The sequence below is a fragment of the Buteo buteo genome, chromosome 19, assembly GCF_964188355.1.
Source record: "Buteo buteo chromosome 19, bButBut1.hap1.1, whole genome shotgun sequence".
In the NCBI taxonomy this organism is placed as follows: Eukaryota; Metazoa; Chordata; class Aves; order Accipitriformes; family Accipitridae; genus Buteo; species Buteo buteo.
In genome coordinates this window covers 17774115-17790878 of record NC_134189.1, presented here as the reverse complement: position 1 = coordinate 17790878, position 16764 = coordinate 17774115, and the positions used below count along the sequence as shown (strand labels likewise).

Sequence of the window (16764 nt, the reverse complement as noted above, 5' to 3'; positions counted from 1 at the left end):
AACTACCTTACCATGAATCTGGATACTACTGGTAATGATCTGGGGTGTATTAATGGAAAAGTAGAGATGTGACATAAGAAACTAAACTTGTAAGGTAGTGCTCAGGGGATGATGATGATGATGATTGTAGTCCCTTCTTAGGTAGACTGTCCCAAATGCTCCCCTTTGTACACTATTTCAGCATAAGAGGGGTTTCATTTCAGTTTTTGTTTGGTTTGGAAGAAACATAGTACTAAAGCTTTTAAATAAGTACAAAATGAATTAATACAGTTGTGTTTCTTGGCAGGACTGATATAGAAGGTTTCAATTTGAAATACACTCTCTACCTCTGTTCTCTATATTTGGCTTTGTTTTCTTTTTTTTGAGGACAGGGTGCTGGTGCTGGATGGCAGGGGAAAGGGAGGATGTTTTTTTGTCTGGAGGGTTAAGGTATTTTTTCCTGCACCAGGTTTAAAGCTGGGAAGGTAACTAGAACAAGATCCAATTTCCCAATCTATTAGCAAAATTCTCAGCTGGTAAAAAAGTGGTTATGGGTTAAAGTAAAAATGGTTACAAATTATATTCTGGAGAAGGCAGTACTCAAATCTGTTCCTGTAAGTAATGTGGTAGAAGTAGTTATGGGTGAAGGATGGATATTCTAGTTTAAAACAAATCATGGTATATTACAAAAGCTCTGCAAAAGCCTGTTCTAACTCACACAAGCTCCCAGGGCTGTCAAGAAAACACCAAAGACCTGAGTCGCCTGGGATCAGTAAGTTTAAAGGCAATCTGTTCTTCCTGAGCTATGAGAGTCCTGTGAGACTGTGACTCTGTTCCAAACTTCTGCTAACAGCAATGCCAACTAGGAGCATGGTGAATTGTGATTTCCCCAGCATAGCTCTGCCAACCAAAGCCCCAAATGACTCCGTTGTTCTAGCAAAAATGTGCTTTTCCTGGTATAACTTTTCCTGTGTGGGGCTCTGGCCAGGTATGGTCTTACTGTATAAACAAAAAATGCAGCTTCACTGGTAGAGCTGCAGCTATATGTCTGCACTGATAAAATGCACTTAAGCATAGACATAAGAGCACAGTATATCACATTTCGGTTGTAAGCAGAGTTGGAGGTCGACTACGTACAGCAGGTCTAAAAATCCATTGCTACCTCACAGAGGCTTTACTGTTCTCTTTTTCAGTGTTGTGTTTACTTAGAGGAAGCTACTGTGAACTGAAAATATGCAAGGCTTTTTTTTTCTCTTTTGTGCACGAAAAACAACACTTCTCTTATTCCCTACAATTTTCAGGGGAGGGGAGAACTGCACATATCCCTCAATGGACATCTTTCTTCAGGTAGGAAGAAAGATCCAATCAGGCATCTCAAGTTACGAGAGTAATTTGCTTGGAAAGTTAAAATTGTGATAAACAACCTAGAGTCATTCTGCCAGTGGAAATCAGAGGGGTCACAACCTGATTGCTGGAGCCAAGGCAGGTTTTAGGCACAAGCTAAATGAAGAAAAGTTGGGAGCTGTGTTTTATCAGGGAATGAATGCTCCTGCAGTTCAGGCATTCAAAAATTGCATTAGCCTGGAAAAGCCAAAGCCGGGAGAAGATACAGTCATGAAAGTAACAGATACTGACTTCAGGGGCTCCAGGGCAGATGTCAGCTCTTACTTCTGCAGTGGAAGTCATGGAAGAAGCTTTTTGGTACTTTGTTTTTTTCTTTTAAACCAGCACTACAGAGTGCATTTAAGCAGCAAAAATAGTTCACTTGTGGGCAGGAAGGAAGAGGCCAAACATGGGTCTTACTTTCCCTGCCTCATCCACCTTACCTCATCTTGTACACCCAAAGATTAACTGGTCAGCTAAATAAATGTGGTGCTACACAAAGGAGCCGGAAGGCAGCTGCAGAATAACCTCCTTGTGCAGGGACTCTCCAAAGGTACAGGGAGCAGAGCCAGCCTGACCACATTCTGCCCTGGCCTGGCCAGGCAAGAGTCCACACTGCTCAGTTCTTCACTAACACACACGGGCACCAAAGGGCTCTTGCAGCTGTGAACTGCACATGCAGCCAGGCATTTCGGAGCAGAAAGGTCTTGGTTAAGTCACTGACCTGCAACTCAAGTCCATCTTTTCTCTCCTAAGCAATTACCAATGTGTTGGTTTTTTCCACAGATGGCTGTGGGGTTTCCTGGTTGTGTGGGCTTGGGTCAAGGTCACAAAAATAAACACAGTAAATGCTTCAAGTCTCACCTGTGTGGATTCTTTTACTCTGTGCTGGTTAGTAACATAAAAGAACTTTGTACTTGCAAAACAGCTGGTCCTCAACTAAGAAAACTGTGTATGTGAAAGATATGGCCACTAAACATGTAGGCATAGAAACTTGACTTTCTGGTGCAGTCTCCAAAGCCCTTCTTTTTGCAACTTGCCTGCCTCCTCTGAGGTCCAAGTTGTGTTTGGTCCCCATACACAAAGGAGAAGGGCTTAAATTTCAGGCGGCCAGGCACTCTTTTGCAAAAAAATAGCACTGTGCCTAGATGCGTGCTGTTGGTATAATTAACTTGCTTTCGAACACTCACAATCCCAGAAGATATCACCTGGGATTCAGAGTGGAACATTTAGGTAAGGCAAACTCTTCCAAGGTTAGGTGAAAATGAGCTGGGTATTTATTTGTTTAAACCAGAATCAATACTGTAGGCTGACAAGGCCTGGAATTATAGAAGGTTTGGCCATGCATAAGCTTGATTTCCTTGCATTTAAATGTCACTGTCAGCTGTAGGCAATGTTCCAGCTTGCAAAGTTTCAATGAAACAGGAAGCAACACTGAGCTTGGCAGAAATGTGACTGTAAGATTTAATTGAAAGAATAAGCATGCTATTACAAATTAATGTGGAGAAGGCAGCTATGGTGGAAACTGTCTTTGGATCCATATGGTCCTCCATTGCTCATTGATCATACAGCCTGTCATGCATTTATCCTCACAGGAGTCTCTCAGTTTGCTGAGAACTATTACCCCCATTTTACAGCTGGAAAATAGGAGCTAGGAGAGTTACCTGCCTTGCTCAAAGGCACGGAAAGGAATTGATCAAGGGTAACTGCTAATCTTTTCTTCCTCTCCAGATTGCTTATAATTTTTCCCTAATGAAAATCACTTCTTATCTGATAAACTTATATTATGCACTGCAGAGGAAACCAAGAGAAGCAGTGTCTTTTAAAAATAAATCGTTACGAGCCAACATGCTTTTAGCAATTTACTGTAATTGCAGTTTGATTTTCAGCTTTCCTGTGAAAGATCTCAAACGTATCATCTTATTACTGAATGAAACAGTAATTGTTAAAATATACTTGGTTGATTACTGATGATCTGTGGGTCATAATTTTCTTTTTTCCCCGAAAAACTACTTTTCATTTTTTAAAATGAAAACCATACATTTTTCTGGCTACAAGCTCTACACAAGGACAAAATTATTTTTCTTGACAATATGTATTTTATCAGAGAAAAAAAAATGGTTAAAGCAGGTTAAACAACTCTACAGCAGATGAATTTTGCCCTGAACTTCATATATGCTTTGATGAGAGTTTCACTGGGTCAAACATTGTTGGCTCTCTCTCATGCTGCTTAAATCGTAGTAACAGATAATTAAGCCTTGTAACTTTCTCTTTCCAGGAAAAAGTTGCCATAAAGAGGCTGTGAGGTTTGGCAGAGATATGTACGTGTTCAAAAAATAAAGTTTGTGTTTAAAGATGATTTTATCCTGTAAAATGTGGAGAATTTCCCTTTTGTCAGCCTGAACTTTGACCTTACTGACAACGCTCAACTTCTGTGTTGATGGTATCTTAGTACTGAAAAAGCTTGTGAATATTACACATACGCAAAAATGGGGAAATAGTACAGATGTTTATATCCTTTTTGTTGGAATGTGAAATGAAATGTGGAATAAGGAGTTCTCCTTTGTGCCGTTTGGATGTAGCAGTGTGTAGACAGACAAAGGTAATCCTTCTAAGGGACCCTGAGAGTGAAACAGCGGTAAGAGGTACAATCAAGCTCTTAAGATTCAGCTTAGCAGAGGTAACGAGTTGCAAGGTAGGAACTCAATAACACTTATCTTTCAAAAACAGAACAGCCATCTAACCTAAAAAATCTGCTGATTGATTACGGTTCATATGCATAATGCCAGTATCAGCTACAAGGCTTTCATGCACATATTGTTAAATAAGCCTCTGCCTAGGCTGACAGACTGTAGTCTGGTCTCCTGAAGTAAAAAAAAAAAAAATAAATAAAAATTATGATTTGCCTCTTTGGTGGTCGTACTGAACAAGGGAGAAAGTGCACCAGCATTTGGGGTCTCATCAGATTCTTTCCATGACAGCAAAATACAGGCAATTAAGTTACATAATATTATTTCTTTAGCTTGCTTATCTGTTAAAAAGAAGCCTCATTTCAGGAATGCAATGGGACCAAACAGCAAAAGGCAGGTTCCTCACTCAGGAATCCTCAAGTGTGCCATGCAAGTAAACCCTACATTCCCAAACCTGTTTCTTTGCTACTTCAGAAAAGCATATGCAACACTACCTTTCTTTGCTCTCCACCTTAACACACACAGAGGCTACAAACTCTGCAGTCTGAAAAGTCCTTGGCACAGCTATTGACAAATATGAAGATCTTTGGGTTAATGACTCACCTGAGAGCAGCTATTAGCACTTCCCAGCCTAACGCTATCGCCAATGGTAAATGAAGATACCAAAACAGAGCAAGAGAAAATGTGATTTCTCTTACTAAGGCAATGTATTATGGATAACCAACTCTTGTCTCACCTTCACAATCCTAATAATGACTTTGCAAGCCTGCATAACAGTGTGAAGATTGCTACCACCTGAAAACTAAGTAAGCATTTTGATTATAGCAAGTACAGTACAGATGGGGTCTCTCCCCATGGGTGAGTTACTGACCGTAGCCCTTTAGAGGAAGAACCCTCTGTAGAAAACTGATTGGCAGCAGAGATTAGGAAGGATTTCTAACCTTGAGCTTAGCTCAGACTGAACTGTTTTTCCTCAAGAGCCATAAAAATATTCCACCTGCAAAAGGAGGGAATAGCAAAGGGAATCTGTGCTGCAAGTTATGTTTAGAGGTTGGTATTTGCGGGAGTGCATTTTCAAGACAGGAATATAAGCAGCTGACAAACCACTCAGGTCTTCTGTTCTTTGCATGATATAAGTGAGGACAGACTCTGTGGTGGAGGAAGGGAATGATGATAAATGATAAATTTATAAGCATTCAGGAGCAACGTGAGTTTTAGCTGGTAGGATCCAAAGCAATGGGATGGTCAGAACCCCATCCCTAGAGGTAAAAGGTACTGGGGGAGTAGTCTGATCTGTGGCATTTTTCTTCAAGTTTTTAAGCACTGAGATTCCCTAAAAAGATGGGAGTAGTTTTCACTATCTTTGCTTTAATCAGTTTTCAGCCATGCCTTTATGATGAAGATACAAAATCTTCAGAAGTTCTTTTCCAACCTGGGACATCACAATAAAGCAAATATTACAGTCTTTGCTAAGGCACAAGGCTTGTATGAGCTAAAGGAAGGTTTTAAAAAAAAAAAAGAACCCAGAATTCAACAATGACTTAAGCAATGTCTGATGCATAAAAGTTTAAGAGCCATAATAAAAGTGGCTAACACCTGGGAGTTTTTCATATGGGCTTGACTTCTTAACTGGGTTCAGCTCCTTAAAAACTCTGCTGTGGCTAAAACAGCAGTCCTGCTTTTCCTAGGGATGGGGTCTGTGCATATGCTTCTGCCTTCCTGTGGTCAAGTAGTGACCTGGTCACACTGCAACAGCTCTAGTGCCAGCAGTGCCAAAAAGGGAAGGTCAAGGATAGAGCAGCTGGAAATAAGAAGAGTGGAGCCATTCTCTTCATCATGCTCAGAGCACGAAAGTCACCTCAAGTTAGGGTCTGAGCTAACACCAGCTGAATTTGAAGTTTCCACTGAAATTAGTGTTTCCACTGGCTCTGCTTAGTGATGATCTGTGTAATCTTCACCTAAAAGGCAGGTAAAACACAGTCTTTGTCTTCAACTTAGGTGTGGTACACTAGATGAATTTCACCTCTGTCAAAATGAGAGTTAGAACAGGCCTAGCTGTTTTACCGGTGATAGTGTTTCTGGTAGTGGCAGCCTCCCAGCATGTATTTAATTTGTATATCTATAAAGGATGGGTCCTTTAAAGGATCACCACCCTCACACATACAACCCTGCAAGCACATGCTTCTGTATCATGACGCAGCTTCAGCTACACAGGCCCATCTAGACCAGGGCTTTACCTATATCTGCCTTTGGGCAGACCCAGAGATGTTCTTGAATACACGCTGTCTACTGAAGATGACTGGCCTGCTGCTAAGCACTTACAAAACGCCTGTTTCATAGATATTACCGTGCATCGTCAGTATTAATTGACTTGATCAGCGTTTTGTTTGAAAGGCATATGTTTTGTAGACTACAAATATGCATATCTGCCTTAGACATGCAATTGTTATCTCACCCAATAAGAAGACAATTCAAGATATTTCATTATTATGTCCCTTTGATAATATGGAGAGTGTCTAAAAATTGAAGTGTGGGTGCATTTTACAGAGTCTGTGGTTAGAACTGACCCATTTTAAAATTTTGTTTTTCCGTTTATCCTTTCGAATTGGGCATTTATCTCTCAAATACTGAGTTTGGTTAGGATACTTTCTTTGTATGTGAATTTTCTTTATCTCGCTTTAAAAAAAGTTAGTCCACACTGCCATCAAAGTAAAGGATAAATGCCTATATACCACTAAGAGCATAAATTAACCAAAGTTGAACTTTTGAAAAGAATTACTCCATGAGCAAGATGAGAAAAAAAAAAGTTATGAAAGAGAGGTTGTTCTGAAATCACTTCAGAAGAACATAGTTTCTCTGAATCACCCACAAGAACTTATATGAGTGAAGATAAATTGTTTTGTCTTATATAACTTGGCATTGGCAATACTCAGAATTTAATATCCTAAATTTGTACAGGTACAATATAATACCACCTGCAGGTGAAGCAGGAAGAAACATTTTCTTACCTGGCATTAAAAATCATTCCCTTGGGAGAGAGAGAAGTAGACACCATCCACATTCTTTTATTTTCTTTTACAAGTTCCTCATTGGAGAAGCATCTGAACCACAAAGGTGCTACTACAGAACATTTTGTTCTTCTTGGTAACAGGGTAATTCTTTAGCAGCTCTGTTAAAATCACCATTGTCATGTCATAATATCAGAACACTGAGCAAAAGGAAAGGAAGAAGAAAAACTGAAATTCAACAGTTTTGTTGATATACCTTCAAAACTGGCATGTGTAATTCTTATATTGACTGCCTATATTGGAATCCCCTGTTTATATGTACAGAATGCAGTATTTTCCTTCTGCTTTGTCCTCCCCCTGTATTATTTTAAAACTGATATTTTTTTTGTCACATCAACTTTACAAGACTATGTATCCCAGATCAGAGTCCTCAGAATTGATACTCTCCACTCCCAAGAACACAGTGCTGGTGGTGGTACTGCACGTACTTTATTGAACAGAACTATTGCCAGCTAAGGAGATGTTTCAAAAGGGAGGGAAAAAAGGGGTCTTTTTAAGGTTTGCTAAAAGGCACAGGTCTGTCTGTTTCTGAATCCCACTCAGCACCTTGTAGGATCAGTCCTCCAGCTATTACTACTTGGGATAAGCAAGTTTTGAAAGCTGTCTTACTGAAGCTTAAGCTAGAGTTACAGTTAAGAAAGGTTCCCTTAGTATGAAAGTGGAGAGGCCAAAATACAGGAATAAAGTCTGATTCTGACATGTTAGGCTCATTCCCCTAGCATTAATTAACAACCCTTAGTACTTACCTGTCTACTTTTTTAAAGTGTCCTGTATCCATGCCAGCTTTCTCTGAAGTCACTGAGAACCAAACCAGATGGAAAATTTACCCTGATGTGTACTTCACCACAGCATGAATCAGTACTATCTTTAATCACAGTACTCCTTGCACTTAAAAGGAGGGGATACGTCAAGTATTTTGGTAAATATAGCTACTACACCTGGCAAATGTCAAGATTTTAATGACACTCACTTTTCAGTGCTTTCTGTCTTCAAAGGGCTTCCCATTGGTCGACATACTTTAGAGTAATGACTATGCAAAACTGCCCTGTGAAGTAAGTGCTCGAAGTATAAAGTTGTTTTCTGGCTTGCTTCTCTCCCTTGAGTTCATCACCCCAAAACCCTTAGAATGGGGACTGTATTCAAGCACTGCTACATAGTCCTGGCACGTTAAAAGCTGTTTCATGACAACATGGTTAGCAGGTAGGTAGTTTTGCTGCTTGATTTGTCCAGCATTTTACTATAAGTGAAACAAGTGGCTCAGCCTCCAGGCTTGGCAGGGTAGATGCATGTCTGCCATTGTTAAGGCCTCATTCTTCCCTCTGAGTGTCACACCTTTAGACTTCAGTGGAGGCCAGAAGGAAGAACGCAGGCTTTGGACTTTGACTATAGAGTTAGCTTATCTCTCACCACTTGCATCTTGCTTTGCTGCTTTTAAACGTCACTCTTCATTTGCTAATTCTTTTTTCTTTTAATCCAGCCTTCAAGAATGTATTTCGTAACAGCTCCCATCTACGGGATAATTATGCGCAGTTAGCTGTACTCAACAGTGATGATTTCATAACATGCCACAAACAGGTGCCCATTAAATTCCTTTATTGGAGACAGAAACATTGCATAATTACAGATTTGATGAGGAAAACTGTAAATAGTGTAGACTGTTTCTACTGCCAGCAAAATACAGTTATTACAGGATTTATAGACATACAAATATAAAGTGTTTCTTTCATGCCAGATGGTCTGTACGTAACAATGCCATTAGGAGTGCTTAATTGTGCTTCTACAAAACCTTTAGAGAAGAATGAGGTAGAGTTTCCTTTAGTTTATCCAGTATTTTTTCACACATCTGTCCTTTACTGCTTTTATATTCTCAGATCCTTGTAAAATACCCAGTTAACTTTAACATTTGAGAAAACAGAGACCCTTCAGAGGTGTATAATTCTCCCTCTTTAAGTTGCTAATTTCCCACTGCTGATATGCTACAATTCCAATAACTACTACTGCACCCTTCTAAATGCCTCAAAGGTCAGGTAGATTGGGACATCTATCTTTCCAAATTTACTGCTTCGACACAAATTGTTTGCAAATAGCTTCAGATAAAACTCTTACTTGTCTCCATCATGGCAAGGAACATTTTACATTCTGTCACTCTCTACTATAGTGGCCAAGCTAGAGTCCAAGCCATCTCCCCAGGAGATGGAGGGAATAGATTCACTTTGTCAACATTCTCGACTATGGAATAGAGTTAATGATATATTTGTCTCCTACTTGCAGTTCTAGTCAACTACTGGGCCATTAGAAAATGAATATAAATTATGGGAACAGAACAGGCCACTGACCTCTAGAAAACAGTTTCTCACTGTTAGATGATCTGAAGCATTACCTGTTTTGATCTAATGTTTTACTTTTTCATGACATATAAAGGTGTGTGGCAGCTTTCAGTTAAGATACTAGGGCCCAAGTTATGAAAATGTAGGCACAGACGTTGATATTTAAGCAACTGAATAAGAGCATTCTTAAATAGCAATAGCAATCTACCATCCTGCTAGACATTTGGTATACCTGGGTAGTCTCTGTTTTGGACTGAATGAGAATGGTAATGATGTTCTTCTGACCTCCTGTCTTGACTGACTTGATGGGTGATTTTACTCTCATTCCTTAGCATTCCTGTTCTGGAAACAGAAGACTTTTCACTTTACTTTTTGCTCTGGCATTTGCTGCAAGTACTTAGTACTTACTAAAAACCCAAGAGTGCACTAGTAGGGTATAGTACAGAAAAACCCTATTACTTCACCTGAAGAGGTCACAATTCTAGTGGTGACCACATCATAATGAAGAGGGGATTTGGCATACAGGAAGAAGGTGATTACATGAAGAATAAGAATGTTTGCTTTCTCCTCATAACTGACCGAGACACAACAGTTTAAGATAATAGTTCAGTGATACTATATCAGAATTCTAAAATGAAAAGCAAAATTTTTGTAAAAAGGTGCAAAACTTAAAAGATTCCTTGTTCATACCTTGGTCACTTTGATCATAAAATGAAACGAAGTCAGTTCCTGCAAGATAGTACTGCCTGAGATAACTTCTGAGCTCCTCCATCTCACACTTAAATGACTGCTCTAAGCTTGACAGAATCAAGTCCTATAAAGAGTTAGCATTATTAAGAGAACCAGCTCTTGGAAACTTCCCCAACACTTGCTTAGCAAAAAAAGCACTATGCTTATTTTATCTACTATTCCCTGCATACCTCTTTGGTAAAACCCAAAAATGACGAGTGTTGGAAAACCATTTGGAACACTGTAGTTAATTACTTCCCCAAAGTTGTCTTCTCTTTTTCTACCTAAACTTTATCCAGCAGATAATGTGAAGACTGTAAAATTTTGTATTAAGGTCTTAAATCCTCCTTAAGATCTTCCTATGAACATGAAATTTTAGATTCTTTTTTTTTAAAGCATGGCATAAGAATTCAGGATTGTAGTAAAAATGAGACACAATAAATTAAGTTTTAAGATAAGCAAACAGTATAAATTCATGTTCAGAGAGAAGGATGAGGATCTAGCCATGCTGGTATTACTAGTGAATGTAAACACCATTATTTCTAGTAAATTGGGGTATGGTTAACAAGATTTATTTCTATCTCAGCTACTAATTCCAAGAATTTGTTCCAAATCTAAGGCTTGACTATTTTAATTGAGTATTGTTCCACATCTGCTAAGTCCTAATGTACTTGACCATTCTAGGTAATGGCTAAGTCAGTTTTGTTTATGGAATTGGGCATATATTTGCCAACTGTGCTATAGATGGCACTCAGATTTTGCATTGTCAGGGAAAAAAATCTGGAATTCCCACTAATAACCATCATGCTTAAAGCAAGGCATGGAGAGACAGACTGACAACAGTATTTTTCACCAATGCAATACCAGTACTCTCTTTTGCTATTATGACTAAAAATGCAAATACTTATTAAGAAGCTACTTAGCTTAAATGATTTAGGACCTACAAGTTACTTTTCCAAATCTTGAGGATAGTGACAAAATAGAGTAAAACATAGCATTTTGACACTTACCAATTGCTAACTATTGCAGTTCAGAAAATTTGTAGTGAAGATTGATAAAGAGATCTGTCTCAGTGCTACATGATGAAGTGTTAGTTGTTAGTTGTAATCTAATGACTCTACATTGAGAGGTAAAATGCTTTCTTCAAGAATCATTTTTAAATAAGATAGCACTGTTTGAGAGGTGGAGGTAAATTCTCTTTTCAAGATCTTTCTGTATGCTACTTTATATTCTGAACTATGTATTTTACTTGTTTATGGGTTCATGCAGCAAACCTTAAATATATATCCCATTCAAATAACATTTTTCTCCTGCATAACCAAGATACTTCTACGCTAAAGCAATCCTTGAAATACTGGACTTTACATGGCATCCTTCTCTGCTGCTTAAAAAGCTTTCTGGAAAGCTTATTTGATCTGTAGTGAAGTAACTTTTTATGGAAAGGTTTGGATTAGAGTTAAAAGTGGTATAAGCGGTAGTACTACTACTCTGCACTTACAAAGAGGTTAGATAACTTGTCCAGGCTCACAAAGTCAGTGGCAGTCTGTTCAGGCATTACACGTGCAGGTGGTAAAGTGCAATTCTGATCCCTGAACACCTGCAAGATGAACAAAACACCTTTTTTTTTTTTTTTTTAACCTGTCAGACTGCTAAAAGCAAAAAGAATGCAAAATTTGCTTAAATGGTCACTTTTATATAAGAGACTAAGTGGCATCATGATAGGAGACTGGGGAAAAGGGGCTGCAAGTCTGTGTGGAAGGGAGAAAAAGACAGCAAGGGACGGCCCAGCTCAGGGCATGCTCAGCCATCATTTACACCTGCCCACCTCTCAGTATATGAGCCTGCCACTAGAACATTAAAACTTACCATCAGTAGGGTGAATCCCATGCAGAGAGAGCCAGTGTGCCATAGTCTGGCAGGCTGTGCTACCATAACTGTATTCTATTTCATAGGAAGGCACTATCAACAGACAGTTCACACTAAGCAATCTGTTGAGATTATGCAGATTGTTTTGGAGAGGCCATTGAATTCAAGAGGGTTCCTCCTCTAATTAGGCAGCTATGAGATCAGTCCCAGCTGTTTTTCTGTCTAACTCCTTGGAAGACCATGCATTACACAGACATTTCAAATAACTTGCACTCCAAATGACTCTTTCAAATATCATGTTTTTCCAAATTACCATTCTTCATGCCTGAGGAAAAATAAGCATAAAATAAGCATACAGAAGAGGATCAATGATACCTCTCTGTTGAATTAGGTAAATCCTAACCAACAGTTTATCTAGAAAGAGAAGGAGTGGAGGACAACTGCTTTTTGGCTTGAAATAGTTGAACAGGTGTAAACAATGGCTTGGCAGAAAGATCTCTCTCTTATCTTCCTTTTGTCTTATCAGACTTCCTGTCTATATTTGCTTTGCACTGCTACAGACTGAACAGATTATCTACCCTAAGCAGGAACCTTTATTAGCATTCTCACCAGAGTCTGTCACTGTAAATTCTCAGCAAATCTGCCCTCATTGCAGTCAAGAATCTAGTTAAGTAATGCCAGTTGCTGAAGCCATAACTCTTGGCATCACACCAGCTTATATGAAAAGCCAGTTTCATGAAAAGTTCTCTCATTTGAAGGACTTCTTTCCTACGCATGAATCATGCTCACCAAACTGAAAATTAAGGACATGCTCAATACTGAAAATAACAATCAAAAGAATGAAGGGGAGAAGAAAGAGCATACAAAAATTAGAGTTCATTATTATCATTTTAAAGTACCAGTGTTTGTAAAACATAAGCATGTGAAAGGCTGAATCTCATTTGATCAACCCAATTAAACATTAAATAATTGCAGCCAATTATGCAAATATCACACAACAATATTAATTTGTTGATCTTTTTTGAACAGTCTCAAATTCTCCTAATGTTAGACTATCTTATGTCTTAAATGATCAATTAGCAGCACCATAACTAAGTGATGAAGAATGGATAATTGCCTAGTTATGATGTACCATACTCTTTCTATGTAAATCTGTTGCAATTAAACAAATAGGGCACATGGAGAAAAGATGTGCAGATGTTCTTTTACAATCTATTATTAGCTCAGGGAATACCACAGTTCCCTCCTAAATTTTACAGGCGAAAATAGGGAGAATGCAATAACAAATACTCACTATTATTTACACATATTGTTTCTTTCCTTTGGTTAACAGGATAAAAAAAGCAGTGGCATAATGCAGGGTAGGAGAGCATGCAACATCAGAAGAATTTCCTGTATTATACTGACCTGTCAGCTCCCTTATTTAGGTTTTAAAGTTTGAAATCTAGAACCTATTCACCTGCATCCCATTTGGAAACAAGCACAGCTTTGAGATGACATAGCCAGAGTAAAGCAATTAACCAAAATGTTAAAGACAACACTTAACACACATACGCTACATGTTTTCATTCTTCTCTGCTAGAAAAGTCTACACATTTCTGTGGGTCATTCCAGTTTCAACTCTCATCATTTTGAAGTCTCCATCAGCTCAAAATGTGCAGTAAAAGGAAAGGTGTCTCTCTGGTCAGTGCAGGAAACAGTGCAAACCACAATAAATGAAACTGCCTGGTTTCCTCATATTAAATTACTTGCATCCAATTTAAGAAGAGTTTTACACAACTTTTAGTTTTACACCGCAGTAAAATAATTCTTCTAACTGGCCCTTATTCATTCTGACTAGTGAATAGATTATTGCTGGTATACTGACACCTTTATGGGGATTTTTGATATATGATACCTGTTAACTTTATCAACATCCTGAGATGTTAAGGTATCGTACAACCACTTTGCCATGCATCTGAAGTTATATATTTCCACTTTTCCTTTTGCTGCTAAATCTAAGATGAACATAAGGGGACAGATTAGATAGTTCAGTAACAGGAAGCCACATGTGGTTGCTCATTACATAATCTTTAGAGAGCTCCTCGCCACACTCTAGTTAAAGGCACTCTTCAGTTATGATACTTGTCTCATCGGATAAAACTCTCTACCCCACATTGCATCTTGACATATTCCCCATGTTAATTTTTCCACCCATCTAATTAAATAAAAAGAAAGACTATCAGCAGCTTATAATACATAGTAAGATACTGCACGAAGATCAGCACAAGATACAGATTCAAATGGTCAGAAAAGTAGACACACAATACTATTGCTACTGTAAGTGAAACAACACTTTGTGCTTGCAGTTGTATTCTAAAGAGAAAACTATCCAACAAATTTTAACAATGGTTACGTTGTCAGGGAGAACCTTCAACTGTTCTTCATTAAAAGATCAGACTGGACTGCAGTGAAAGACAGTAAAAGTCATTATTTTAAGGGAGCAAAAGAAAGTGATGGCTACGTAGGGGTTGTCTTTAAAATCTGTCAAAAAATGAATGGGAAAGCCATAAGGATACTTTTTAGCAGTTGCATAAGGCATGAATGGTCTATTAGAAATTATATTTTGCTTTTTAAAACTATGTTAATGAATGTCAGTAACTACAAAGGACTTATAAAGCATGGGAGAGATACTGTTGGGTCTTCAAAAGAAATAAAGTGCTAAATATTTCCCTTAATACTTGCACATCTCTACTGCAAACTATGGCAATAAATGTTTCACTTTTACTTCTTATAGGACTCCGTTGGCATCAATAAAGTTCCACCAGTTTTACACAGAAATAGCACTTTGGAACATTGATACAGAATACGGTGATCCTTTTTGGCAAGAGATATCTTAAAGCTGTTTGACAGAACCGTGTGCAAAGAGAAAGCTAATAAATATTACAGTATGATCACTACTGAATGCTTGCAGAAGTTATTTCCCTAAGTATGGGCTACATGCTCTATATTGTTTCCAAATAGTATCAAGACTGCATGTGAGAGAGTAGCTGTATACGAAGTACGTGCTTAATCAGAATGAAATAAGGGTTTGAAGAAAATCTCTTTCCTTCTTGTGCCAGATAGTTTCTGTTGACAACATAGCTTGTTCTTTAATAGGAAGGCCCTATTAAAGTACACGTTTGTCAATGGAGGCTGGATACACTTCACAGCGAGTCGTGAAGGGGACAAGAAAAATATTTTGGTGATCCAAATTATGTGACCGAATGATGAAAGAAATTCCTCAATCCAAAGGTTTGGCTGCTGTGAAGAGCTGTTCAACTTTCACAGCCACAGTTGTCTAATCTTATTTTCTAGACATTCACCTGGAAGGCAACACTGTGTCTGCAGCGCCCGGCTCTGTGCTAGGCCAGACAAAGGGTAATTCTTGTGTCAGCAGGGCCTGACCCAGCCCTATAAATGACATATGGAAGGATGTATTCAACTATTAGAGAGGTATGCACTGCCCAAGCAGCCACTGCATATCTCCATGGAGGGAAAGGCAATAGGCCAACAGAGAGCCTATTGCAGGCTAGATTGACTCAGAGAATTTTAGCCTAAAGGACAGAGCTGTTATTTGACAGAGTATGCATGAGGGGATCTAGAGGGCTATGCAGACTGAGGAATCTCCCATACAAGCAGAGAATGAAAGGAAAGAGCATATGTCTAAACTTAACTGTTTCCTGAACACATAGCAAAAGGCAGAATAATGTCAACATAACCCTGTGGCCAGCTAACAGGCAACATCTTTGTGTTACATGACAATGTGCTCTGCTGGTGATGGCAGTTAAAACAAACCAAACTGAAGAGCAGTTGAAGAGCATTTTACAAGTTTTCAGACTGTACATAAGACACAAGGAGGCACTAAGAAAACCATTAGGAAAGTTCTATTGCTAACATTTAGCACCTCTACCAAGAAGACAGGCTTTTACCAACAGGATTACAGTAGAAATCAAAATGATTGTGTTCACATTTGCCAGATTGTGGAAACAATCATCCTGGGAAGCAAATTGGTACAGAAACTACGCTACGCACAGGCAGCTACAGAAGTTGTCATTATTCATGTCTCTTCTGTCTGGAGGGTCTGAACTCTTCCACCTTCATGACACCAGCACCGCCCAGTCGCTGTCTTCTCTTCCATACTGAAATGAAGCAAAAATGGAGTTTAAGAATAGAAGTTGAAAGTAACAGCAATTATAACTTCCTAGGTCTATCCTCAGAAAGATTCATATCCACCACCTTGATAGTAGTTTACATTATTTCTTATGCCTTTACTTCTGCCTTTGATTTGAGCAAAGCCTAAAGATGGCTTGAAGCTTTATCCATCTTCCAATAAGTAGACCAGGAAGAGGTGATACTGATACTCACTAGACATGATACAGAATAGTCCTGCTTCACTAGAGCTTTCTATAAATTTAATACAGTTATTCCCTGAGGTGAGTTCACTAATTCATGCATAAGTATGCCCCTGCTCAAGCTCCAATAAACACACACATTTGTTTTTATTTCTTTTTATTTTCAATGTGGCTTTTTATTACAGCATTCTGATTGAATGTGAAATAAAACCCATCACAAATACCACAGAGTACAATCAGAGAGAACTGTAACCCAAATAAAACAAGTCATCTTTCCATATGCAAACCAACAGGATCATCAGGCAGAAACGAAGGCAACCTACCACATGGAGCTGTATCTCTTCCAGGA

The 16764-nt window shown here is 38.6% G+C and overlaps 1 protein-coding gene across 2 annotated transcripts in view; it reads right to left on the bottom strand.

Annotated features, from left to right (window-relative positions):
* Positions 1-8702: 8702 nt before the first annotated feature.
* Positions 8703-16764, bottom strand: part of BCAT1 (branched chain amino acid transaminase 1) — a 67766-nt gene continuing 59704 nt past the window's right edge. For both annotated transcript variants that reach the window (XM_075051369.1, XM_075051370.1), the window contains one exon: positions 8703-16202. In XM_075051369.1, coding sequence (XP_074907470.1) covers positions 16161-16202 — 42 coding nt within the window. In that variant the 3' untranslated portion in view covers positions 8703-16160. The remainder of the gene's footprint in view (positions 16203-16764) is intronic.